The 27,527-nt window shown below is 38.4% G+C and overlaps 1 protein-coding gene and 1 pseudogene across 2 annotated transcripts in view; one reads left to right on the top strand and one right to left on the bottom strand.

Moving 5' to 3' along the window:
* The window catches only part of ESF1 (ESF1 nucleolar pre-rRNA processing protein homolog), a 70,878-nt gene extending 43,556 nt beyond the window's left edge, over nt 1-27,322 (top strand). For both annotated transcript variants that reach the window (XM_062203856.1, XM_062203855.1), the window contains exons 10-14: nt 7,786-7,907; nt 10,720-10,807; nt 22,108-22,184; nt 24,942-25,088; nt 26,514-27,322. In XM_062203856.1, the coding sequence (XP_062059840.1) occupies nt 7,786-7,907; nt 10,720-10,807; nt 22,108-22,184; nt 24,942-25,088; nt 26,514-26,807 (728 nt within the window). In that variant the 3' untranslated portion in view covers nt 26,808-27,322. The remainder of the gene's footprint in view (nt 1-7,785; nt 7,908-10,719; nt 10,808-22,107; nt 22,185-24,941; nt 25,089-26,513) is intronic.
* On the bottom strand, nt 15,870-15,947 carry LOC133769309 (U2 spliceosomal RNA; annotated as a pseudogene).
* Nucleotides 27,323-27,527: the final 205 nt, after the last annotated feature.

Here is a 27,527-nt window from a genome sequence, read left to right on the forward strand (position 1 = left end):
TTTTCTCTTAAAGTATTATGTTTTCTTCATCTTCTCTATTTTATCATTCCAGAAATCTTCCTATGTGGTACGTTCTCACTTTGTATCTGATAAATCATATATTCTATATCTTTGAACATATATAGCATGCTGGGTGATTTCTTCAGTTATCTTTCAGTTAATTTATTCTTTTTAAACAGTATGCTGTTGAACTTAGCCATAGACTTTGTCATTTCAGTAATGTTTTTGCTTCATTATTTTTTCCAGCTGTCTTCATTTTTTTTTTTTTTAAGATTTATTTAGTTATTTGAAAGAGTTAGAGAGAGAGAGAGAGCTCGATCTTTGATCCATTGACTCACTTGCCATGTAGTCGCAACAGCCATGCCGAAGCCAGGAGTTTCATCCAATCTCTCACATGGGTCCAGGGACCCAAGTACTTGGGCCACCCTCCGCTGCCTTTCCCAGGTCATTAGCAGGCAGCTGGATTGGAAGAGGAGCAGCTGGGACTGAAACCAATCGCCATAGGGGATGCCATTATCACAGGCAGCAGCTTTACCCACTATGCCACAAATGCCAGCCTATCTCATCCTTTTGACAATTTCCACATTTTTATAGATGTTGTATTTGTATTATTTGATAATTCCAAAATCCATTATCTTTGAATCTCTGATTTTAATTTTTTGTTTCTGCTTACTCTAGTTCACTGTGAGTTTTGATTATGATCTCATTGTTCTTGTATTTTTGTTTGCCTGTGAGAATTCATAGGAGCCTGGGTCAAAAGTGCTTCTTTCAGAGAGTATTTGCCGGTGCCTAAAGGCATTTCTAATCCATGACCAGTTGAAACAAAATTTGGGGATTTATTATTATTATTTTAGGCCACACAACTAGTGAGAATTCCAGCCACAAACCCAGGAATTTGGGGGCTTGTGGTTATAAATTCTCTGAGGGAATTGAGAGGGGGAATATATTTTTACTTCTCTTATTCTGCCCATAGCCAGAGCCCAAACGGGCATGCATTTGAGTTTTGAGGGGAGGAGCAGCACCCACTGAAGGACACCCTTAAGGATTCTAGTTATGTAGTGGTCTCTGATGGGGACTCCCACAGTGATCAAGGTCCAAACTTTGTCTCCAGTCTGCCTGGGCAGCAGCCCGTTACAACCCTAGATCCATATAAGACCATGAAAGATTAGTGTGCTTCCCCAAGGTAAATTTCCTGCTTCTGAGCTAGCTTAACATTTCTGTTTGAGCCCTCTTATATGTGAAGTAGACTCTGAGAAATTCCCTTTGTTTTCCTACATTTTAATCACTCATTTCAAAGTTTTCATGTATTTTCTATCTTGTCTATAAACATGTAAAAATAGCAGAACAAGTAGTTCTTCTGTCTTCTTTGACGTAAATTAATTAGCAGAATGGGTTCACCAGACTTGGCCAGAATTTTAGTCTATTAGGACAGCTTGATATTATGTACATTGTGATTGCGAACTGCTTGAAAGGCAAAGAAAACATACAAATAAATTACAAGCAAGTACAGGAAACAATAGCTCCATAATGAGACCCAAATGTTCTCTTGTATTTGAAGTCAACTTTTAAAGAACATTTGATTCTAAGAAGCAGGGGCAGCTCAATTTACAGTAAGTTGAATATACTTCTCAAATGGAAGGCATCATTTTTAGGGAGAGTAAAGATTTAGAACAGGGTTGAATGTGATAAGCCTCAGATTCAAGACACATGTCCAACAATTCCTACTCAGTGAACAATTAAAAAAAAAAAAAAGACCAAAAAGATAACGTTCATTCAGTGATTACGTATGGGATATCTTTTGTGACTGCTTCTTTGAATGTTTTGGGAGATGCAAAATAACAGTTGCATAAAAGCATTTTTCATTCTGAGCAGCTTACCTATGCCCTTTTATTCTTATTCCTTGTTCTTAGCTGTCTATTTTTCCATATAGAAGTTAGAACAGAAAATCTTTTTTTTTTTTTTTTTTTTTTTTTTTATTTGAGAAGTAGAGTTACGGACACTGAGAGGGAGAGACAGAAAGGTCTTCCTTCTGTTGGTTCACTCCCCAAATGGCCACAACAGCCAGAGCTGTGCCGATCCAAAGCCAGGAGGCAGGAGCTTTTTCCTGGTCTCCCATGCAAGTGCAGGGAACCAAGATTTGGGCCATCTTCTACTGCTTTCCCAGGCCACAGCAGAGAGCTGGATTGGAAGAGGAATAGCTGGGACTAGAACTGGCGTCCATATGGGATGCCGGCGCTGCAGGCAGAGGATTAACCTGTGTCAAGGCACTGGCCCCAACAGTATTCTAATAGTACTAAGAGCAATCAAAGGATATTTGTTAGCTCTGGCTAAGTGGTAATTTTTGCTGTTTACTATTGTTCTCAAGGTTAGTTTTCTTCTTTTTAATTTCTTGCATTATTGTTCCCAGTCCGTAAGACTGAGAACTACTTTGACACATTCTCCCATTTGGTTGCTCTTTTGTTCAGCTTACATTTATTTATTTACTTGTTTGTTTTAAAGATTGATTTATTTATTTGAAAGGCAGAGTTACAGAGAGTCAGAGGCAGAGAGAGAGAGAGAGAGGTCTTTCATCTGCTGATTCACTCCCCAGATGGCCACAACGGGCCATAGCTGCGCCAATCCGAGGCTGCAACGGCCAGAGCTGCACCAATCAGGAGCCAGGAGCCAGGAGCTAGGAGCTTCTTCCAGGTCTCCCATGCAGGAGCAGGGTCTCAAGCACTTGGACTATCTTCTGTTTTCCCAGGCCATAGCAGAGAGCTGGATCAGAAGTGGAGCAGCCGGGACTCCAACCAGCACCCATATGGATGCTGGCACTGTAGGCAGCAGCTTTACCTGTATGCCACAGCACCGGCCCCTCAGCATACATTTATAAGTGCAGGTCTTTCACTAGCCACTTGGGTTACCTTCATGAGGAAAACAAAATATGGCTTCTGTCTTCATGGCACTTGCATCCTAATAAGATCATTAATATTAATAATGTTTTTCATCACAAATATAAAATTGCAAATGTGATAAATAATAAAAACAGAAGAACACGATGCTGTAAGAGTTTAGGAAATAAATCTTTACAAAAGTTCAAACAAGAAGTTAGGAGATCATGAGCCAAGTTCACAATACCTCAAATCTTCATCTTTCTCATTAGAAAGAATGATAATGTGGCTTATCTACTATGCTGTAAAGATAACCCTGTTGTGCAAGTCACTTTACCATGGATTATATAAAAAATGGCATTGGCTGATACCTACTTTATTTATCTAGGCCAAGTATACCTTTGATCCCTGTAGTATGAGTAGATGTGTCCTTTTTGCTATACCATTGGGGATATCAGATCAGTTTGAAAGGATGCCTTTGATGACAGTATTCTTCAGGGTGATTTTCTTTTGTAAAACTTTGTACCTAGAACAAGTTCCAAGTTTGGAGGTTCAGTGGTAGTGGTTACACTTTAAAATTTGAAATTGAGTGTTACATGATATGATTTATAACATACAATCAAAAAAAGAGATTCAGCCATGTTTATAAATATTCTCAGTGGTTTCTAAGGCCTCATAAATAAAACATGCCACTTGCACCCAATACCAGAAATCATATAATGCCTGTTTTATATTTATAAACAAAGCCAATTATAATATCTGGTTGAATTATATCAAGTTTTTCATGTGCTTCCCTTTGAAGAGTTCAGTTATTTCAAATGAGTGATGTCAGGAAAAATGTATACTGTTGTTTTAATGGATTTTGTAAGGATAATAAAAATATTTTTGTATGTATGCAAACTGCCAAAATAATTCTGAATGGATGTTGCTTAAATTATTACTGTCATAATTGAGTCATCTGTGTTTGTGGTTAGCTTTGAAAGGGATTTTTGCCCCTTATTTGCAGGATTATTGATGTTATTTTTAACTAGTTAAGTCCTTGGGTATACACTTAAAAACAAATTTATGCAAAAGTAAAAACAGTTATAATGAAGTTGTTTCCAGTCACATAGTGGTGGCTCTCAAATGAGGCAAAAACTGTCTCTGAAGAATGTTCTTGTATCTATGCCAAGAGGCTTCTGGGATGGGCATATTTTTAAGAACTTAGAACATAAACAACTGTGATCTGTGGCAAGAGATTTAAATGACCTCATGATGACAGAGAGAACAAAGCATTTCTAAGTTATCATGGTGGTGTTTTAATTCATTGCAATGTGTTTGTCATTTTACTATTTTGATGTATTAAGTGAGAGCCAGGCAAAAAATTACAGAGTGTGTTTAACTGAAGATGCTTCTTTTTTATTGTTGTAAAAAAACTAAATACCAGAAAAATTACTTAAGAATAAACTTTTCATGTATTATTCTAGAGCTACAGGTCCCTTCCCCCTACTCTTTTTTTTTTTTTTTTTTTTTTAAGCCATGTGAACCACTTAGGGATAAAGGTCATCTATTTAGATCCTAAGTTTTGATTAATTTTCTGTTGAAGAGAATACATTCCAACTTGAAAGATCAAAAAGTTGGCTTGAAGTAAGAATTCCTCCTTCAAGACAGATCAATTAAGTGTTTATTAAGTATGTACTGCATGTCTGGCACTATGCTAAATATTGTAGAATACAAAAGGTGACTGTAAGCTGCTTTTAGGCTAGTTGGAAGGCATACTTAGATGAAACTTCTAAAGTGGTGGCTGGCACCGCGGCTCAGTAGGCTAATCCTCTGCCTTGCGGCGCCAGCACACCGGGTTCTAGTCCCGGTCGGGGCACCGATCCTGTCCCGGTTGCCCCTCTTCCAGGCCAGCTCTCTGCTGTGGCCAGGGAGTGCAGTGGAGGATGGCCCAAGTTCTTGGGCCCTGCACCCCATGGGAAACCAGGAGAAGCACCTGGCTCCTGCCATCGGAACAGCGCGGTGCACCGGCCGCAGCGCGCCTACCGTGGCGGCCATTGGAGGGTGAACCAATGGCAAAAAGGAAGACCTTTCTCTCTGTCTCCCTCTACTGTCCACTCTGCCTGTCAAAAAAAAAAAAAGAAACTTCTAAAGTGGAAACACTTTGTATAGTTAAGTACCAGATAAAACAGCGTATCACTTATGTGGTACAAATTATGACATAGTCCTTTAAGTTTTTGTTTGTTTTGTGTTTTTGTTTTTGTTGAGTTGGTCTTCTTGTCCCCACAAAAAGATGTGTAGCAATGAATGTTGAGACATTTTTTATTGTTGCTACTGCAGACACTGACATCTAGTAAAACAAAACCAGAGATGTGGCTAAATACCTCACAATTCATATGATAGCCTTTTACAACCCAGAATTTTGTTGTCCAAATGACAATAGTACTGAAATTCAGAGACCATAAGGTAAAACCTACAAATAGCAATGGAGTTCATGAGAGAGATGGACTGTTGTCCTCCCCTTGGGCCTCTTTAGCTCCTGACAATGTCTGCCTAAGGCACTTGGATCCTCACTCAGGAATAATCTTTGTGTTTGCGTAAGTGCCCCCTATGAACATTGTATACAGGTTTCTCCAGTGTAGTGTTCCAAGAAGAGAGTCCATAGCTTTTGTCAAATTCTCAAGATATCCATGCTGTGAACTTCCTCAGCAAATTAAACAAAATGTTTTTTTTGTTTTAAAAATATTTAAAATATCTGTTATTTAATTTAATGTTTTAAATAATAAAATCTTTATAAATGTATGAGATTGCAGTAGAATACCATAAAGATTATTCTTTAAACATCATAGCTGTTAATACATGCATTTAAAATTTGAGACTGCATTGATTATGTGCTGACTTATAGGCATAATAGTGAATTATTTTGTTATCTAAAAGTTTATCAGAAATTGCTTTTCTCTCCTACATGAGGACCTCAGTTTATATATCCTAGGTGCTGTTAATCTATTCAATCGTTCAGTGATCTGGACTTGGTTTTGTATAGTCCACATTTTCCCCTGAAAACTAGTTAGTAAAGTGAACTGTGTTTTTCTCTTAAGAAACATTTTTTAATTGAAAGTTGTGTTTCTGATTTGGCATCTGGTAAATCAGATCCTACCAGCAGGATGTCATAAAAACAAATCTACATAATCTTGAGTGTGCATATAATTTAACTCTTCTAAGTCATTGAAATTTGGAGATTAAGTCTTGGATGAAAAGACAAGGAAAGGGCTTTAGAGATCATTTGTTCCAATTGTTTCAAACTGTTTTAGGAGGGCTTAAGGCCCAAAGGCACTACTTTAGTTGATTTATGTATTTGGATCTGTTCCATCAAATATTTTGTTCTGGGTGGGGCAGCAAGGTTTGAGGCGCATGTGGGAAGGAGAGTTAAATGCTTCTGGTCTATACTACCTGCAGTTTTCAGATAAAGATCCTGAAGTCCAGGCCGGCGTCGCAGCTCACTAGGCTAATCCTCCGCCTGCAGCACCTGCACCCTGGGTTCTAATCCCAGTTGGGGCGCTGGATTCTGTCCCAGCTGCTCCTCTTCCAGTCCAGCTCTCTGCTGTGGCCCGGGAAGGCAGTGGAGGGTGGCCCATTGCTTGGGCCCTGCACCCACATGGGAGACCAGGAGGAAGCACCCGGCTCTGGCTTCGGATCGGCACAGCGCGCCGGCCATAGTAGCCATTTGGGGGAGTGAACCAACAGAAAAGGAAGACCTTTCTCTCTGTCTCTCTCACTGTCTAACTCTGCCTGTCAAAAAAAAAAGCCTGAAGTCCAAAGCTTTAGATTTTATTCTTGGACTGTACATTTCTTTATTCTATATTTAAAGAACAGTATTTTAGACATATCATATAGAAGACAACCAGGATCTCAAATTCCAACTGTGTAGCTTCCTAGATATGTGTTCTTAAGCAGATTGCCAACATACTCAGGGTCTGTATATTCATCAGCAGAAAAGAGAATTATGATATTCTTAGGAAACAAAGACCTTGAGAAATGGAAAAGTAAGATCAAATAACAGCATTGAAAGAACTAAACTGTATAAAGTAGAATCTAAACTAGTTGATCATTTTGATTCTAATTATGTGGCCTCAGTGTAGGAGAACTCCATCCAGCGCTGTGCCGATTGGAGCTTTTAGCTCCTGGGGTATTTTAATGGACACCCTCTTACTAATCAATTAATTTTTTTAAAGATTTATTTATTCAAAAGAAAAGGGAGGGAAGGAGGGAGGGAGAGAGAGAGAGATCTTCCATCAGCTGGTTGACTCTCCTGAGTGGCCTCAGTGGCAGGGCCTTGGCCAGGCTGAACTGAGAGACAGGAACTCCATCCAGCTCTTCCATTTGAGTGGCAGGGGTCTAGATACTTGGGCTATCTTCTGCTGCCTTCCCAGCCACATTAGCAGAGAGCTGGATTGAAAGTGAGGCAGCTGGTATGCAAACCAAATGCTGTCATCTTGAATGACTGCTTAACCCACTGTGCCTCAATGCCAGCGCCTTTATGCAAAACCTTAATTGCTAGTCAGTCATAAACTAATGAGGTTTTATTGTAGAATTTTTCTTAGAGGCTCAAAATTAGTATAGAGAAATGAAGATTGAACCTAAATATATGATTTTTCTCTTGTGGTTTTTACCATTTATCAGTTTGCTGGGTTTAATTGTTGGTTCATTTGATTTTGTTTGGTTGTATTTATTATTACTTTTACTAGGAAATAGCTTTTAGAGAAATGGATCCTGTGTCACTCTGTGATCTTGGAGTATTACACATATTCATTATTGCATATTATTTTCTACTCTCTTACATATGTAAATTATTTTTATTTTCTTGTGTTTTTGTAAATTACATTTTAAAGTGATTATATATATAACATTTTAAATGAAACTTCTGATTTTTCCTCAGGTCTTAAGGAAAGTGCAGAAGAAATGGTCAAAAACAAATTGGAAGGAAAAGATAAGTTGACCCCTTGGGAACAATTTTTAGAGAAGAAGAAGGAGAAAAGAAGACTGAAAAAGAAACAGAAGGTATCTGTGTTAATTATGATCACATATTTATTGAATACAAACCATGTATCACTAAGCATGAGGTTCTTGGCACCATTAGTTCAAAATGTAGCCATTGGCTGGAGTAGGCCTTGCCATGATCTCAATTGTAAGAAAAGAAAATGAAATTCCATCTTTTCTGTGAGGCCATATAAAGCTATACAAAACCTAGAAAAGCCCACTTTACCCACTGTGCTCTAATATTTTTCATTTTCATGCTGAGTAAAATACACTGGTTGATACCAGTGTGTAAAGAAGTGTGATTCTGTTCTGTATTTTTGGGTAAAAGAGGTGCATGCAGACTTATTTATTTGAGAATATACACATATGGAAGTTTTTAATGTAATAAAATTGTGCCATTTCTCAACCTGTGCTTTTCACTTTTCAGTATTATATGACTTAATCGTACTATAATTAAATCATTTTATCAAGAATACTCATTTTGTGCTAATACAGTATCTATGAAAGATAATGATTTGACTACCATCATCTGGGGGAATAACATCTTTCCCATGGTTAGAGTCCGCTAAATAACAGAGATCCCTTATGGTTTTGCCACTAAAAATACTTTGTCTTTGAAATGCAACATTCTGCCAGTAATGTCATTGCCTTTTGATGTTATCAGTCACTGATAACCATAAAATTCTACAAACTGGGAAATTAAATTATTAGTTCTATTCCAACCCTATTGTTTTCTAGTTGAAGAAAATTAAATGCTTTGTAGTGAGATTACACAGCTTGCCAATAGCCAGTCCAAGACCAGGAACCATGGTGTCATGGTCCAGTGTTCTTTCTACTGTACTGTCATTTCTGTATACCTCTGTTGTAGTCAGTTTGTGGAAATGGGTAGTAAAATGGCGAAATGAGTTAAGAGCCCTACCCCCATTGGTAACTGACCTTTCTTCTTCCCTAGAACTTCCTTTAAAACTAAGTTGTCAGTAGAGTATCTTTTATTTTTTTATTTTTATTTTTTATTTTTATTTTTTTATTTTTGACAGGCAGAGTGGACAGTGAGAGAGAGACAGAGAGAAAGGTCTTCCTTTGCCGTTGGTTCACCCTCCAATGGCCGCCGCGGTAGGCGCGCTGCGGCTGGCGCACCGCGCTCATCCAATGGCAGGAGCCAGGTGCTTCTCCTGGTCTCCCATGGGGTGCAGGGCCCAAGCACTTGGGCCATCCTCCACTGCACTCCCTGGCCACAGCAGAGAGCTGGCCTGGAAGAGGGGCAACCGGGACAGGATCGGTGCCCCGACCGGGACTAGAACCCGGTGTGCCGGCGCCGCAAGGCGGAGGATTAGCCTACTGAGCCACGGCGCCGGCCGTAGAGTATCTTTTAAATGAATGACTCCACAGTGAGTAAACCATTTTTGTCAGGTATTTCAAACGGGTCTTTATGGGGTCAGAAAAATAGTCACTTTGACTTCTAACAACTGTTCTATTTTAATTTGCTAGGAGCTTTGAGCTGATCTTGAGCTTTTACTTTTTCCCTTAATTGGGCTAAAGTTGGACTGTTTTATAAGAAAACAGTATTCAGAATACATTTGCTGAGTGTCAGAATTTTCTCACTTCCATGTTCCATGTTGGACTTGATAACTCCAACAAATCCCTTTCAGTTGCACAAGTTCTCTTCAAATTAAAAAATATTTCTGCCTCTTTCCCGCCTTGAAGATTTCAGTTTTGATTCTGAGAAATTACTACATAAGAAATGAATACACGTTTAAGTGCCATTGTTTTCATTATTTTTATCTAAACTATAGATAAAATGCATGAGTATATATGTGGTTAGCTATATATGTTCCATTATTGACATTAAAGATAGGTTACTGCTGAATCATTGTAAAAGCTTGGTGAAATACTCTTAGAAGCACTTGATATTAAAAGGATAGTGTCAAAATGTATATTCTTAAGCACTTAGTGGGTCTTCTTTTATGCAAGGTTATATTTAGCAATAATACATTCTAAATATTTTTGTTAAAATGATTTAGAGATGTTTTGGATTCCTGGAAATAAACTCCACCTGGTTAATCTGATGTTGGTTCTATTTTATAGACTTGATTTCTCACCTTAAATATACCAATCTAAAGAACAGTCTGTTCAAATTTGATTAGGGAAAACCTAACCAATAGACTTATTTTAAAAGAACCAAACAGTTTTTAGGTGTACACTATAGATAAAATAAAATCAAGGTGATGGGAACAAGGTATTTGTTACACTATGCTGACTGTTTTGGTGCATTTTTTAAAAATCCATAATAAAAATCATTGTCTTCCCATACCGGCAAACTAATTTTTTAAATAATAATTTAAGAGATAACCCACAGTGCACTAATCAGGCTGCTGATAGTCACTACCATTTCTCAATTTAATGAGGAATAAGGCTGCATGTCTTCACTGCTCACCAGCCAAAAGTATTCTCCTCTTTTAAATATCTTATCACTTTATTTATATCTCTTCTGGCACTCACTATCATGAAGTATTGTTATTTATGTATGTCTGTTTATATGTGTAATTACCTTTAATAGATAATAAAATTTTGAGGGCATAAATTATGTATCTGATAATGTTTTTCCCCCAAAGGCCAACATAATCTCTTGCATTTATAAAATATTCCATAATTACTTGTTGAACAAACAAGAGACTGACTTGGTTGGAAGTTATTCATATTAGTGTATTTAAAAAACTTTTAATAAAATTGAAGTGCTTAGTTTAAAAGAAATACATGTTTTTTTTTTCACATACATTTGTTGTGGTCTTTATAGTAAGTAGTGAAACTATGTGTTTTTGCATTCAACTTGAAGGCCCTTGCTGAAGAAGCCAGTGAAGATGAACTTCCCTCTGACGTTGATCTGAACGACCCATACTTTGCTGAAGAAGTTAAAAAAATAGGTAAACCAGCCTATATTTTTAGTTTTCGGTTGGAATGTAAATAAAAAGATGACTTGTGTGGAAATAATATAATCATTATTTTTAAGATTAGTAGAATTTGTGTAGCTTCATTAGTGATTTATAAGCAGTTCTATCCTTTGGGCTCCAAATATTGATTGGCCTAGGAAGGGTCTACGTACATGTCTTCTATACATAAATAAGGAATAATTTCATCCTAGGAGGATTTTGGTAACTTGGTTAATTTAACAGTTTATTAGGGTTTCCTTTCTGGGAAAGATTATAGCTGGTCAGATTGACTTTATAAAAGGATGAGAGAAAATAGAAAAAGTCATCTTTTGTGCTTTCGCTGTTTTTTTTTTTTTTCGTTTTAACTCACATTCTCTCTCTGTCTCTGTCTCTCTCTGTAAAGGCTATGAAGAATTAAAAGTATAAGTTGAATTTGTTTATATCTTTAGTATAACACTTAGTATAATGTTTTTTAATTTTTAGAAATCTATATGTGGAATTATATAAAAGCTTTTTCTACTCAAATATACAAAAGCACCTATGTTTCATTTTATCCCATTTGGATTTATCTTGCCTAATGAAAGCTAAAAGTGAGCTTTTAGCTCCACTTTTTCTTTGAATGTTTAAATTGTCTGGTAACTCATTTTCTATATCCAAGGAGCCTTGTTTCGATTGCATGTACACCACTCATTCTTTTCTGAATGCTTTCATTCTTACCTTTTCGGCATGTGTAAATGCATTTGGTAAGGTTCAGGCTATATTTGAACAAGTCAGTTCAGAGGCCGCTGAAAGCACTTTCCATTTGCTCTTGTGCATTTTGCCTTCCCCTGATCTTTATTCCACACACATGAACCCCAAAAGACTTGCTCCTGGAGCAAGTCCAAGCTGGCATTGTAAAGAGAAGGATTTTATGAAGTTTTCCTGCTGCTTGTCCCTCCTGACTAGTGCGGCAGAATAGTTCTCAACAGGAAAGTCAAAATTACTCAAAATTATTTCCTGGTTGTTATAGCCTTTTAGCTCTGACATTTTATTGATGAAAAGGAGATCAAGATGAATAAAGTCTATTATAGGATGTGAGATTCTTATGAATTGGAAAGAGAAATGGAAATTTCACGTATTCTGCTTTTTATCATACCTGAAAGGTCATTTCTAGAAGAAGATAGATTTTAGCTTTATCCTCTGGCTAAAATCAAGTTTAAAATGGAGAAATGTGAAGCATTATAGTTTCCTTGTTCTCCATCCAAAATGCTTCATTTGGTATATGAAATCAGGTTAGACAGCAGAAGTCAGGGTAGCATTCAAAGACTAAGTTAAATAGTTTGATGGCTTGAGGTAACCAGTTTCTTAGAATCAGCATGTTTAAGTTGTAAACAAACTTCTCTAAAGTTAGTATCAAAAGTTTTAAGGGAAAAGGTGTAGTAATAATACAAACAAGATTCCATCTCTTAATGATCTGGTTTTAGGGAAGACATGCTAAGCAGATAAATCAGAATATGAGTGTGGTAAACATTTTAAAGGAAAGGAATAGGGTAATGTAGAAGGTATAGCTATGAAATGGGAAAGGGGATCACTATTCATAGAGAAGGCTGAAGCCTGGAAAGATTCTAAGCTGATGATATTTGACCTGAGATCTGTAAAATGAGGTATCAGGCATAAAGAGTTGGCGTGAAGAACACTGCAAATGAGAGGGAAATTAGCAGAAAAACCGAGGTGACAAAGAACACATTGTGTAGTGTTGTAGGGATTGAAAGACAACAGTGTGATTGAAGCATAGTCAGAGAGGAACTTCAGTGTGCGGTATGGTTGCAACACAGGAGCTGGACCTGCAGGGCTTTGTTGTCATGACAACAAACTTGGATTTTATTGACAATGGAAAGCTAGTGAGCAGTCTTTAAGCAAGGATGTGACAAGATCTAGTTAGTGTGTGCGTGTGTGTGTTGTATTTTATTATTCTGGCTCCTGCGAAGAAAGAAATAGGGAAACCAGACTTTTGCATGAATCTAGATAAAAGGTGTTGATGATTCAGACAGCATCCTATTAATGGAATTGGTCAGAGGAAACCGAATGGGATTCTGGATGTATTTTGGAGTTAGATTTACTAATGTATTTGGATACAGAAGAAATTCAGCATAACTCTTGGGTTTGAGTCTTTGGCAGAATGCCTTTCTATTTACTGAGTTAGTAAGGAATATGGAAGCAATAGATTTGGGTAGGAAGTAAGGTAAATGGGCCCATTTTGGGCATAGTTATTTTGAGATATCAATTAGATATCCAGATAGAGATGTCAATTGGATATTTACACCATGAGTCTCAGAAATCAGTAGAGAGGTCACAGAACAAATGCATACTTACAAGTCAGGAGCATATAAAATTGAAATGTATAGTACTTCAAATAATGAGATTGAAAGGAGAAAGCACTGATAAGATGCAGGATTGAACCCTGAGGTCAGATGAAGCCTACAAAAGGTCATACCAGAGGAGGTGCTACCTGGAAGGTGAGGGGGAAACTTAAGAAACCAAGGAACAGCTATGAAAAAAGCAGTAAGTGTCTTGTGGGCAGAAGGGGAGAAAAGTGCTTAGAGAGTTGTGATTGATTGTGTCAGTACCATTAAGCATACAGAGAAGTATCTTATACTTGGTGAGGTGGAGAGATCATTGGGTGCCCTTACTTTTGGTTTTAAGTAGTACAGTATGAGTAAGAAGTGAAGAGGTAAAGGCAGAATTTTTCAGAAGTGTCACTCTGAAACAAAAAAAAATGGAGCAATAACTGAATGTGGGTAAAGAGAAGGTTTTCTCTTTTTAAAAAAACTTAGGTTTTTTTTCTTAATATTTAATTATTTGTTAGGCAGAGTTACAGAGAGAGATCTTGGATCTTCTGGTTTGCTCCCCAAATGACCGCCAACAGCCTGGACTGGGCCAGATTGAAGCCAGGAGCCTAGAACTCCATCAAGGTCTCCTACATGGGTGCAGGAGCCCACACACTTGGGCCATTATCTGCTGCTTTCCCAGGAGCATTATCAGGGAGCTGGGACAGATGTGGAACAGTCAGGAGCCCGTATGGGATGTTGGCACTGTAGGTGGCAGCGTAACCCACTGCACCACAACTTTATTTATATTTATATAAATATTTATATTTTTGGGATAATGTACTTTTAATTTATGTTATAGTCAAAGGCTTAATAACTCTACTAAATAGCTCAACGTACGGCCAGTGCCGTGGCTCACTAGGCTAATCCTCCGCCTGCAGCGCCGGCACCCTGGGTTCTAGTCCTGGTTGGGGTGCCGGATTCTGTCCCTGTCGCTCCTTTTCCTGTCCAGCTCTTTGCTGTGGCCCGGGAGTGCAGTGGAGGATGACCCAGGTCCTTGGGCCCTGCACCCACATTAGAGACCAAGAGGAAGCGCCTGGCTCCTGGCTTCATATCAGCGCAGCACGCTGGCCACAATGCGCCAGCCGTAGTGGCCACTTGGAGGGTGAACCAATGGAAAAAGGAAGACCTTTCTCTCTGTCTCTCTCTCACTGTCTAACTCTGCCTGTCAAAAAAAAAAAAAAAAAAATAGCTCAACATATAAAAAGTAAAGAAGGTTTTCTTTTAAGGTATTAGCTGATAGGATTTGTTCTTATCTATTTGGATTACTATAGCAGAGAAGTAATTGAGATACAGAAAATAGGGGAGGTGAATGTAAGGGTGAAGTCCTTGTGAGGGCAAGGGTAGATCCTAGGACATAGCTGGAGGAGATTGACTTGGAAGGAACCAGGAAGGAGACAAGAAGTACTAATGTGGGTAAATATGTATATTTAGTGACAGAAATATGAGACATTTTCCTGAATGATTTATGTATTTGTTCATTTATTTGTAGAAGTACAGATATCCTGAATGGGCAGGTAAGGTAGGATGATGGCCTAGAAACATAATTCTGAAAAGGATTACTGCCTAAGGCACTTGATTAAAGAATGGCCATACTTTTAAAGGGAGTATTGCAGTCTGAATAGCCAAGAATGAAAAAAGATGGAAAATTCATGTCTAAAGTCCACACCAGATGCAAGACTGTGGAGTATGCAACAAAGCAGTTTGGGAGGCCTAGACAGAGGAGAAAACCAGCAAAACCACACATTCAGGCTGATCCACAGAAGGAATGTAACCTTTTTTAAAAAAAAAAAAAAAAAGATTTATTTTATTTATTTGAAAGCGTTACAGAGAGGTCTTCCGTCCGCTGGTTCATTCCCCAGGTGGCCACAATGGCTGGAGCTGAGCCAATCCGAAGCCAGGAGCCAGGAGCTTCCTCCAGGTCTCCCACATAGGTGCAGGGGCCTAAGGACTTGGGTCATCTTCTACTGCTATCCCGGGCCATAGCAGAGAGCTGGATTGGAAGAGGAGCAGCTGGGACTAGAACTGGCGCCCACTTGGGATGCCAGCGCTTCAGGCCAGGCTTTAACCCACTGTGCCACAGTGCCGGTCCCCGGGATGTAACCCTTTTTAAACAGTGCCAGGCATGGCTGTTCATAGGCACAGTGCAAAGCTGTGTACCCTCATTCGTTTATGAAGTCGTTCAGTCAGCAAACAATTATTGAGTGTCAGAATCCTCCAGTCCTCCCATATTACTTTCAGCATTTGTTAGAAAATATTTAGATACAGTCATGTATAATACAACATTTAGGACAATGACTGAACAAATACGATGGTAGTCCATTTGACTGTGTCACCTAATAATGTCATAGCCCTCTCATTTTGTGTGAGTACCTTCCATGATGTCCGCACAATGATGAATGTGTTCATGATCTAGGAAAATAGTTCATTTATTGTCATTTTATTTGAAAGGCAGAAAAAAGATTTTTCTTCTGGTTCATTCCCCGTATGGCCACAAGCCCTAGGGATATGCCAGGTCAAAGTCAGGAGCCCAAAACTCAATCCCAGCTTTGCATCTGGTAAGAGGAATTCAAGGACTTGGACCCATAATCTGATGCTTCCAAAGGTGTGTATTAGCAGGAAGCAAAGCCAGGACTCAAACCAGACTCTCCAATATAGGATGTGTGCCACCAGTTTAGAGAATACATGCAAATGGGTTTATAACTTTAGGGAAATGGATTCTACACTTGATACTACACTTGATCTTAGCCAAAAGGCCGAGAAGCGATTGGGAAATGGATTCTAATAAGGAGGTTAAAAAAAGAGAGACTGAGTTTTATTTTTTTGAGACAAAGAGAGAGCTCCCATCCATTGGTTCACTCCCCAAATGCTCACAATATGGTACCTTAGCCCAGGCTGAAGCTGGGAGTTGGGCACTCTATTTATGTATTTATTGGTAAAGATTTATTTATTTATTTGAAAGTCAAAGTTACACAGAGAAAAGGAGAGGCAGAGAGAAAGAGAGGGAGAGAGGAAGAGATCTTCCATCTATTAGTTCACTCCCCAATTGGCTGCAATGGCCGGAGCTGCGCCGATCCGAAGCCAGGAGCTTCTTCCAGGTCTCCCATGCGGGTGCAGGGGCCCAAGGACTTGGACTATCTTCTCCTGCTTTCCCAGGCCATAGCAGAGAGCTGGATTGGAAGTGGAGCAGCCGGGTCTTGAACTGGCGCCCAAATGGGATGCCAGCACTGCAGGTGGCAGCCTTACCCACTATGCCACAACGCTGGCCCTGGGAACTCAATTTAAGTTTCTCACATGGTGGCAAGAACCCATTCACTTGAGCCATCATTGTTGCCTCCCACAGTCTGCATTAGCAGGAAACTGAATTCAGGAGTTTAAACAAATACCAAATCCAGTATTGGATTTTCAAATACCAAATCTAGTATTGGTATTTCAGTAGGAGATATAGGCAGGTTACTCAATAAGGTAATTGTTTGCTGCTTTCATTTTTTTAAACATAGATATGAAGTAACTCAGATGACTTTTTGAGTGTGTTACTTTATCACCACAATATCACATTCATTATTGTCAAGAAAAACTTTTGCCATAGGCAGACCTGTAGAGCTAAACTTATAAACTTTTTTTGAAAGGTTTATTTTTTTATTTGCAAGTTAGAGTTACAGAGAGAGAGAGAGAGAGAGAGAGAGATTTTCTATCTGCTGATTCACTCCCCAAATGGCCACAACATTCAGAGCTGGGCTAGACCAAAATCAGGAGCCAGGAGCTTCTTCCAGGTTCCCCATGTGGGTACAGGGACCCAAGTACAGGCCATTCTCTGCTGCTTTTCCAGGCACATTAGCAGGGAGCTGGATCGGAAGTGGAGCGGCCCAGTCTCGAACGAGTGCTCAAATGGTCTGCTGTCACTGCAAGTGGCGTCTTTATCCAGTGCCAGCCCCAAACTTACACACTTTTCAAAATAATGGAGGAATTGTGTTCATGGATTGTTGCCGAACCTGCTGGGTTTAACTTGGGTTAGAAGGCATTATTAATGCCAGAGATCTTTTATAATTTTTCTTTATTTTTTCCTCTAAAATTGCAAACTTGATTTCAAATGAAAATTTTGAAAATATACTTCTAAGAGGATTTAAAAGTTATTTTTTCTTTGAAACAGACATTTAGCCTAAATGTTAAGATGCCCTCATCCAACATTGAAGGTTTAATCCTGGCTCCAGCTCCTGACTGCAGCTTGCTATCAGTACAGACTTGGGAGGTAGCAGTGATGGTTCAAATAACTGGGATCCTCTTGTGTGAGACCTGGCTTGTGTTCTGGGCTCCTGGCTCCAGCCCTAGCCATTATGACATTTAGGAGTGCACCGGCAGATGGAAGTGCACTCTTGAATGCAGCCTTTCTCCTTGCCTCTCAAATTAGAAAATTTTCAAATTATTTTTTCTATTAGAATTGGAATATTAGAAAAAACTTGCTTTTTGTTCTCTAATTACATAAACTTTTTAAGAAGATTTTTAAAAAATATTTATTTATTTGAAAATCAGAGTCACAGAGAGAAAGGGCAAGATGGAAAGAGAGGTTTTCCATCTGCTAGTTCACTCCCTAACTGGCTGCAACAGCTGGGGCTGGGCCAGGCTGAAGGCAGAAGCCAGGAACAACTTCTTGGTCTCCCGTGTAGATTCAGGGAACCCAAGCACTTGAGCCATCTCCACTGCTTTCTTGGTCCATTAGCAGGGCTGGATCAGAAGCAGAGCAACTAGAACACGAACCAGCCCCAATATGGGATGCCAGTATCACAGCCTTACCCGCTATGCCACACAAGCCCTGAAGATTTTGCTTTTGAAGGAGTGGAACTGAAATAAACCACATCACTATTATAATGTTTCATTTGTCTTGATGCCTTAAGATAGTTAATAGACCACCATGAAAATCTAATAATACAGTACAGGTATTTGGTTCATTCAACAAGTAGTATGTTGTGTGCTTGCAATATACTTCTAAGTTGTTTCAGTTTACAAATGCTTTTATCTACATTCTGTCCTCTAATCCATACTTCAACCCAGTTTATAGATGAGTAAACTGAAGCTCAGGAAGCATAGATGAATAGCTTCAAGGGCCAAATGATAACTGATAAAAACTGAATCCTAATGGGCTTCCCTTTACTTTTTGTAATTCTTCAAGTACGTTATAAAGACCAGAGCCAGCACCACTACCCACATGAGCTGGGCATGAGAAATTACTGGATTTCCAAGGAAAGCCAGAATGGCTGGCTTTGGAGGAAGGCTATTTCTCATTATGAGCAGGTGATCTTGAATGCAAGAACTAAAGCCACTCACCAAAGGGCTTATGGTCAGTACCGAGACCACATCTTCCCTCCATTGAGCTCTCAACTTCTGTCTCACCACACCCCCAGAGGAAGTTTTTTTTTTTAAAATGATTACAGTTATCAACATTACAAATAATGAAAAGTTTCCTTTACAGATCATTTTTTGTGGGTTTTGTTTTGTTTTGTTACACATCTTTTTCTGTTGATATATTCCGTTACTTGTTTTGCTTAAAGCAGTGGTAGCTTCAGTAAGGATTGTTTAGATTTACTTATTCAACTAAAACAGTCCTAACATTTGATTTGCAGTCTCTGTTGGTATTTGACTTACTAAAATTAGTCCATATATATACAATCCTGGTTTTTTTATTTACCAGAAGATTCACTGAAAAATAAAGATAACATTTTAGGAGAGGAATTTTCATTTCCCTAATTCTGTATCTAACTTAAATCTGAAAAGTTCCAGAGAAGAAAAAGCAGTTTAAGATGTGCCCTCTTACTATGATCTTGTTAACAGTAGAAAAAGAATCTCTACACATTATTTATTTTTTGACTAAACTGTTCTGCCTAGCACATAGTAAATTTTTGTGAGCAAAGAAATTTTCATCACAGTAAAATGGATATCATTTTTAGCCTTGACCATCTTGGAAGTTCTGTATTTCTTCTTCCTTGCTGCAGTCTTCCTTTCAAGTTTATTTTTATGACTTTTCACCAGGTTGTTGTAAAATCCAGAGCAGTTCATCGTGGGCTCTTTGAAATTATTTCCACAGCTGTATGTGAAAATCTTTATCTCCTGATACAGCCTGATTTTTTTCATTACCACACAATAATGATGTGCATATGTCACTTGTCCATTCATTGAAAAGGCGCTCATGACTTGAGAGCATAGGAGCAGAAAAGATGGGAGTTTAGACCCTATCAAAGTGGATAGATAACATGTACATAATATAAATGCATATACAAAGAGAAAAAATCCTACGGGAAATACATCAGTTCCTGAAAAACATTTCAGATAGGACAATAAAGATTTTTACTTTTAGGGAGATGGGTTGCAAACATCAGATATTTCTTTCAAGAAGTATAAACCAGATGCCTTCATAGCACTTAGCATGAACCTGGCAGCACTCTTAATGCTGGCATATTGTCTTCCATAGGCATGTCTACCAGACATGAGTCTGCTTCAGTACTGCTGGTGACTTAATACACAGAACAGTTTCTGAAACCTCTCTCAACTTTTTTTTTTTTTTTAAGATTATTTTATTTACTTGAATGTCAGAATTACAGAGAAGGTGAGAGAGAGAGAGAGGTCTTCCATCTGCTGGTTCACTCCCCAACTGGCCACAACAGCCAGAGCTGCACTGATCCTAAGCCAGGAGCTTCCTCCGGGTCTCCCATGAGGATGCAGAGGCCTAAGGGCTTGGCCATCTTCTGCTGCTTTCCCAGGCCATAGCAGAGAGCTGGATCAGAAGTGGAGCAGCTGAGCTCGAACCAGTGCCCATATGGGATGCTGGCACTGCAGGTGGCAGCTTTAACTGCTACACCACAGCGCCAGCCCCGCCTCTCTCAACTTCAGGCTTTGCTTTTCCAGTTTTCCCCCACTAATTGCAGGTATTCAGCCATCCTTGTATGTTTATTATACTTCGACTTTATTATTTCACAACAAAATACATCTTAAATGGAATGGGCTGTTACAGGGAGAATGACATATAGTAGTGTAGTGGTTACCAGGAAAGAGCCACAGCCACAGTGCTTGGGTTTGATTCATGGTTCTCTCACTTACTAAGCCTGAGACAAATTATTTTAGTAGCCTGATACCTTCTGACTTTGAACCTCTCCCACTCTAACAACACAAAAAAGGAAGAAAAAATAGGAAATCAACACCATCATCAAGGAACCCAAGATATCTTAGGTATGTGCAGTCAGACTGCAATAACAGTAATAGTAAGAACTTACATAGCATCATGTGCCAGGCAGTAACTGCACTCTTCACACTTACTAATGCAGTAAGTTTTAACAATAATCTTATAAAATAAGTACTACTGTTAAAAACCTCAGACAGGCCGGCGCCGCGGCTTAACAGGCTAATCCTCCACCTTGCAGCGCCGGCACACTGGGTTCTAGTCCCGGTCGGAGCGCCGGATTCTATCCCGGTTGCCCCTCTTCCAGGCCAGCTCTCTGCTATGGCCCGGGAAGGCAGTGGAGGATGGCCCAAGTCCTTGGGCCCTGCACCCACATGGGAGACCAGGAGAAGCACCTGGATCCTGGCTTCGGATCAGTGCCATGCGCCGGCCGCAGCGGCCATTGGAGGGTGAACCAACGGCAAAAAGGAAGACCTTTCTCTCTGTCTCTCTCTCTCACTATCCACTCTGCCTGTCAAAAAAAAAAAAAAAAACTCAGACACTGGTGTAAGTTACCACAACTAGAACATGGTAGGACTGGACTTAAACCTAGCACAGTATCAGGAGTTTATATATTCATATCACTTGGGTTTTTTTTTTTTTTTACAGTTCCTTCTAGTGTTCTTACAGTAAGAAAATATTTCTTCTATGTAAGATCAGGTAGCTGTTTCCTTGTATTTTCTTTGAGTTGTAGTTTCTTTGCTTTGTTGTAAATGTTTAACTCTTAAATCTATTTGTATTGTACCTTTCTGTATATTATGAGATAAAGCTAGAACTCCATTCCTTTTTCCAGAATGAAACAAATAATCCAGCACCAGTTTTGAATACTCCCTTCTTTTTCCAATGATATATACTATAGTGTATACTAAGCTATATTGTTTTGTTGTCTTCAGTGTATAATAGAGCAATTGTTATTCTGATTTTAGGAATTTCATTATATTGTATCAACAGTACATTAAATCTGTCTTACTAATTTTTTAGAAATATCCTTGAATGGATTTTATTTATAATTTCATTAAATGTATATATTGCCTTAATCAAGCATGAATACTGAATTTTTTAAATGCTTATTCTGTATCTTGGAATGTTCTGTGTTTTTTCTTTGTTAGTTGATAATGTAAATTACATATTACTTTCAGAGAAAATTCCTTTATAATATTCACCATCAGCAGAAGCATTGTATTTATTCTGTTCATAACTGTAGTCTTCCTTAAGTCATGTTTTTTCTTTCTTTAGTTATGACATATTTATTGCTAAGATTATTTCTAAATGTCTTTTGTCTTTTTTCAACTTAATATTTATTTTTTGAGATAGCATATTTTAACTTGCATTATATATAATTTGCATTTAGTCAAAAGCTTAATGGCTCCACCAAATGAAGAATTCAACAAATAAAAAGTAAAAAGACCACAGTACAGCAAGAAAATAGGCAAGGGCCATAAACCATAATCAAATGAAAAGATGTTCAACTTCACTCATATAAAGTAAATTTTAAATTAGTCACAAAATCATTAAAACTATAATATATATTATATTGTATATATTATAAATGTAATATTTATATATAATGTATAAAACTATATAGCAATACATGATTCTTATCAATTTGACAAAGATTTTAAACAAAGATTGAATGTCTTTGACCTTTGTTCATAGAGTAAACAGATTACTGCTGATAGCCCTATAATTTTTAATCCTCTTACATCGTTTTGTTGGGCTAGGTATAAAGAAAAAATCAGTGAAGTCTCCAAAAGATGACACATCTCCAGAGCAAGAAACTGAACTGGAGAAACAAAAGGTAAAATGAAATGATTACTATGTGCTTAGTGGATAATTGATATGTAGAATTTAAATTAAGTCATACACATGAGTTTCTACTGTTCCAAATTTTAAAAATAAATGATATTAACAATTTAATTTATTAATAAATTATAAGGTACATAACTAATATTTTGACAGCATAGTTGCCTTTTTACAGAACATCATTTCTTCCAATTATTACAATGTTAAAATCGGTCTCAACCTGTGCACCTTTATGATTAAGAGAAAAGTGACTCATTATTATGAGATGCTCAGTTATTACTATAGTTGAAATAGAAAAGCTATTATGTAGACCTAAAAATAATATCAGGTGCCTTAATTGAAGCTGTTCTCTATAATACATACTTCTCTATTATGTCTTGTTGCATGCTAATTTCTTTTTATTATTGTGAACAACATAAATTCTATAACCAAAATTAAGTCTTTCTTGGAAATGCCATGATCCTTATGACTTAGTGATTGCAGAGATCCACGGTTATTTTTATTGAGATAAGAAATTGAAGTCAGCAATGTCCCCTAAGAGGCAGGTATTGTGACACAGCAAGTTTAGTGCCGTTTAGATCACCCACATCCCATACTGGAGCATCCATTCGAGTTTTGGCTACTCTACTTCCAATTAAACTTACTGCTGATGCTCCTGGGAAGGCAGTGGAGGATGGCCTTAGTGCTTGGGCCCCTGCCACTCACATGGAACATGTGGATGGAGTTCTGGGTTCCTGTCTTTTGCCTGGCCCAGCCCTGGCTGTTGCAGACATATGGGAAGTAAACGAGCTGATAAAGGCTTTCTCCCTCTCTCCCTTCCTGTCTCTCTTTCTGTTATGCCTTACTTTTCAAGTAGATGAAATAAATAAATAAGTAAGTAAAATCACTGCCCTGTTGCAGATGTTTATATCACTGTCTAGGTGTGAACCTGAGTGAACACTCAGTCTCTGCATCTTTGTGGACCGTTCTATTCTCCATTCATTGTATATATGGTAATACTCATAAAGTTACCCACAGGCAACCAAAAAAATTCCTTTGTAGAAATAACTCTAAGAAAGCCATTGCCACTGCAAGTGCCAGTGACAGACTGAAAGGAAATTAAAGTAGTCTTGAATGGTAATATTAGAAGATTCACAAAGGTCTGGGAGCTTATTCTATATTTTCTTTGGTATATATGGTTATTTTCTTAATTCTAGAGGGTTCCCGTTTAATCCCCTGGTTAGTTGAAAATACCTATCCAGGGGAAACATACTACATTTCAGAATAAATATTAAAATACCACCTTCATGGCTGGCGCCGTGGCTCAACAGGCTAATCCTCCGCCTTGCGGCACCGGCACACTGGGTTCTAGTCCCGGTCGGGGCGCCAGATTCTGTCCCAGTTGCCCCTCTTCCAAGCCAGCTCTCTGCTGTGGCCAGGGAGTGCAGTGGAGGATGGCCCAAGTGCTTGGGCTCTGCCCCCCATGGGAGACCAGGAGAAGCACCTGGCTCTTGCCATAGGATCAGCACGGTGCGCCAGCCACAGCGCGCTGGCCGTGGTGGCCATTGGAGGGTGAACCAATGGCAAAAAGGAAGACCTTTCTCTTTGTCTCTCTCTCACAGTCCACTCTGCCTGTCCAAAAAAAAAAAAAAAAAAATACTACCTTCATAGAAATGTTTTGAAATTGGGTCACTGTGGCTCATTAGTTTAAACTGCTGATATTCTATGCCAGCATCCCTTATCAGAGCACCAGTTTGAGTCCGGCTGCTCCACTTCTGATCCAACTCCCTAAAAATGTGCCTGGGAAGGCAGTGGAAGATGGGTTGAGACTTGCGCCCTTGCCACTCACATGGGATACCCTGATGGAGTTTCACATTCCTGACTTTGGCCTGGTTCAGACCCAGCTGTCACAGCCATTGGGGAGTGAACCAGTTGATGGAAGATCTCTCTTTGTAACTGCCCTTCAAGTAAATAAATAAATATTTATAAAAAATCATTGAAATTGGAAAAGTTAAGATCAAAAAATGCAAAAGAAATCCTCGTTAAAATGGTACACGTTCAGAGAGTATAATTTGCATCACAAAATAGATAATAGTATCATTTGGTAGATTTACTGTCAGTGCTAAAAAAGAGAAAGTGAAAGTAAGAAATTTTTTTTGAGGAATTTGGGGAATCTTGTTCCTACAGCCTACTAACCAAGTTACACTAGTTGAATTGTGGTCTCATTTTTAAATATGAACTTACACTCCTCGCCTACTCTCAGTGATGTCACTTTTAAGGATTCTAAATTATTGCTATGAGTTTCAGCAATCTGCAGTCAGCTTGCAGATGCCAGATATTACACTGGAGCTTTAGTTATGGAGTCTCCCTTCCTACAGAGATATCTGTGCCCCAGGCTCTTCTTTGGTGGAAAAACTCATTGTAGGGGCCAGTGCTGTGGCACAGAGGGCTGAGCCTCCTTTATTGCACCGGCATCCCATATGGGCACCAGTTCATGTCCTGGCTGCTCCTCTTCCAATCCAGTTCTCTGCTATGGCTTGGGAAAGCGGTAGAAGATGGCCCAAGTGCTTGGCCCCTGCACGCATGTGGGAGACCCAGAGGAGGCTCCTCGCTTCTGACTTCGGATTGCTCAGCTGCAGCTGTTGTGGCCATTTGGGGAGTGAACCAGTGGATGAAAGACTGTCTCTGTCTGTCTGTAACTCTACTTCTCAAATAAACAAAGTCTAAAAAAAAAAAAAAATCATTGTACATTTGAGCTTTTTCTTCTTCTAAGGCTGAAATGGCTTTGCTCATGATGGATGAGGAGGAGGACAGCAAAAAACACTTCAATTATGACAAGATTGTGGAGCACCAGAATCTGAGCAAAAAGAAGAAAAAACAGCTTATGAAAAAGAAGGAATTACTGGAGGACGACTTTGAGGTAACCAGGGATACAAGTTGTTAGCCTCTTAAAGCTGGATTTGAATCTAAAGTTAGCTCTAGAGCTGGAAACTGAGTATAATTAGTTGCCCTTGAAAACATCTTAGGAAGGGCTGATGGTAGAGCAAAAGCTACCATCTTTTAGTCCAGCGTCACCAGTTCCTCCCTAGAGTGGATCAAATCACTGGTTCTTTTCTTGAGCACCAGATAAAGATAAAACATAAAACATATTTTGATAGTCATGTTATACCAAAAATATGTCGCTCTTGAAGTTGAAACCACATGTGTTAGTGTGATGTTCACACTGAGAAAGGTGTGCCTAAGCAAACCCAAGACACATCTGGGCATGCCTTCACTGCATACAGCGGCCAGCACAGTAGCCCATGGTTGTTTTTTTGTTATATTTTTTGTTTCCCTCACTCCTTTTTCCTCTTTTTTGCTAAGTACATATTCCTAGTGGCTACAAAAACCCAATGCATGAGTTTGAGCACTCTGCAGAAAAACTATAAACAGCTATTAGGAACTGATAATGACTTCCAACGTTTAAGACAGAACAGACCCAGAAGAAGGTGTGTGAAATTATTGAAAGAATGGAGAATATGATATCAAAGAGTGATTTGTAATCAAATATCCTGTTACAAGATATGCCTGAACATGTTAATGATCATGCCTAAAAAATTTTTCCATGAGTTTTTTTCTTCTGGGTATCATGTCTGCTGGTCTCACTATAACTAGGTAGCAGCTACACTCTGCCTCCAGATGGATGCACGTTTCCCTTTCTTCCTGTTCACGCCTGTGCTCGGAAACACTCAAAAGCCTGACTGGAGTGAAGTGTACACTTTCAAATGTGAAACCACAATGTTTTTCTAGAGAGATGGAAGATAAATTTGGGGCTTGTGTCTGACCAGACCTTGGCTTCAGAGGTGGATTCTTTCCCGTCATAGTCTTTAAATCTTTTAATCTATGAATCACTCTCAGTAGCTACTTGTTTTTGGCACCAAGGTTAAAATTTCTTAAAATGTGCTCCGAATGCAGTGACTTTGTGAGAAACTCCAGCAGGATGTGCCTAATCGGCATATTTATGCTGTTATGAAATCAGTTTCACCCTACAAACATGGGGAGACACTGCCATGAGAATTACTTCTATATTGATTCATTCCAGGTGATCATTATAGTTACAGGTCACAGCATGTATGACCCACAATATAGTTCCCTTTCAAGTAAATTGTCATTGTGTGTTAAGAACAGTGTGCCCTATACATTATGGTCCATGGATAGGCCTTAAAACTGTTGAAGATGAAAAATGCAGAATGCTCAGATTTAAATTTTATATAATCAACAACTCAGGCATTGTATATCTGACCCCTTTTCTGGCCTTTGGGTTTACTAATTTTACCTTTCTAATTTATTTATTTTGGATTTGCAGGTGAATGTTAGCGATGCACGGTTTCAGGCAATGTATACTTCCCACTTGTTCAATTTGGATCCCTCAGATCCTAATTTCAAGAAGACAAAAGCTATGGAAAAAATCCTTGAAGAGAAAGCCCGGCAAAGAGAACAAAAAGAACAAGAACTCACCCAAGCATTAAAGAAGAAAGAAAGTGAGAAAGAAAAAGAATCACAAAAGAAGTCCATTGATCCTGCCTTGTCAATGCTGATTAAATCTGTAAAAAACAAAACAGAGCAGTTTCAAGCAAGAAAAAAACAAAGAGTCAAATAACTGGATATTACTCATTTTTGGATTGAGATTGTGTTGTTTTAAAGTATACAGAAATAGTACAAGGAATATTGGGAACAAAGCTACCTTTCCAGAATATGAATCTAATCTTACTCTCACCATAGTAAATTTTTGTCTTTATACATGATTATTTTACCATGTTTTTAGTTGACACATTTGGACTTTATATTTTTGTGGATTAATCATAATAAACCAAATTATCTGAATTAGTAAATTTATAAAATTTGTATTTTTTATGAAGTTCAGTGCCTCCTAGTAGAAAGTTACTATGAATTGGTTTTGACAGTTTAGAATTCTATGTAAAAATAGAGCAGTATCTATTCTTAAGTCAGTGTAAAGGTCAGGAACATTCTGAAAATCTATATGTGTAATACAATAATTTCTGTGGAAACAGAAGGCAGATTTAGATTGCTATTAAAATTATTTATTTTTCTAACTGTAAAAGAAGCCATGTTGTTTGTCATGTTCAGTGTTTGTTGATGTAAGTAATTTATGAATAAAAGTTCAAAATTTTTAAAAATTTTGTGTAACGCTGGTTTATTTTATACACCTCAAATAAACTAAGAAAAATAATATGAATTGACTGATTCTGGAAGACAACACCATATAAAGGCGGTTCCAGGTTTGTGTTGCTCATAATTACATTTGAAATGTTCATGAGTTTTGCAGTGGCTTTTCTATTTGTAGCAACAGAAAATTCTT

The sequence above is a fragment of the Lepus europaeus genome, chromosome 10, assembly GCF_033115175.1.
Source record: "Lepus europaeus isolate LE1 chromosome 10, mLepTim1.pri, whole genome shotgun sequence".
NCBI lineage: Eukaryota > Metazoa > Chordata > Mammalia > Lagomorpha > Leporidae > Lepus > Lepus europaeus.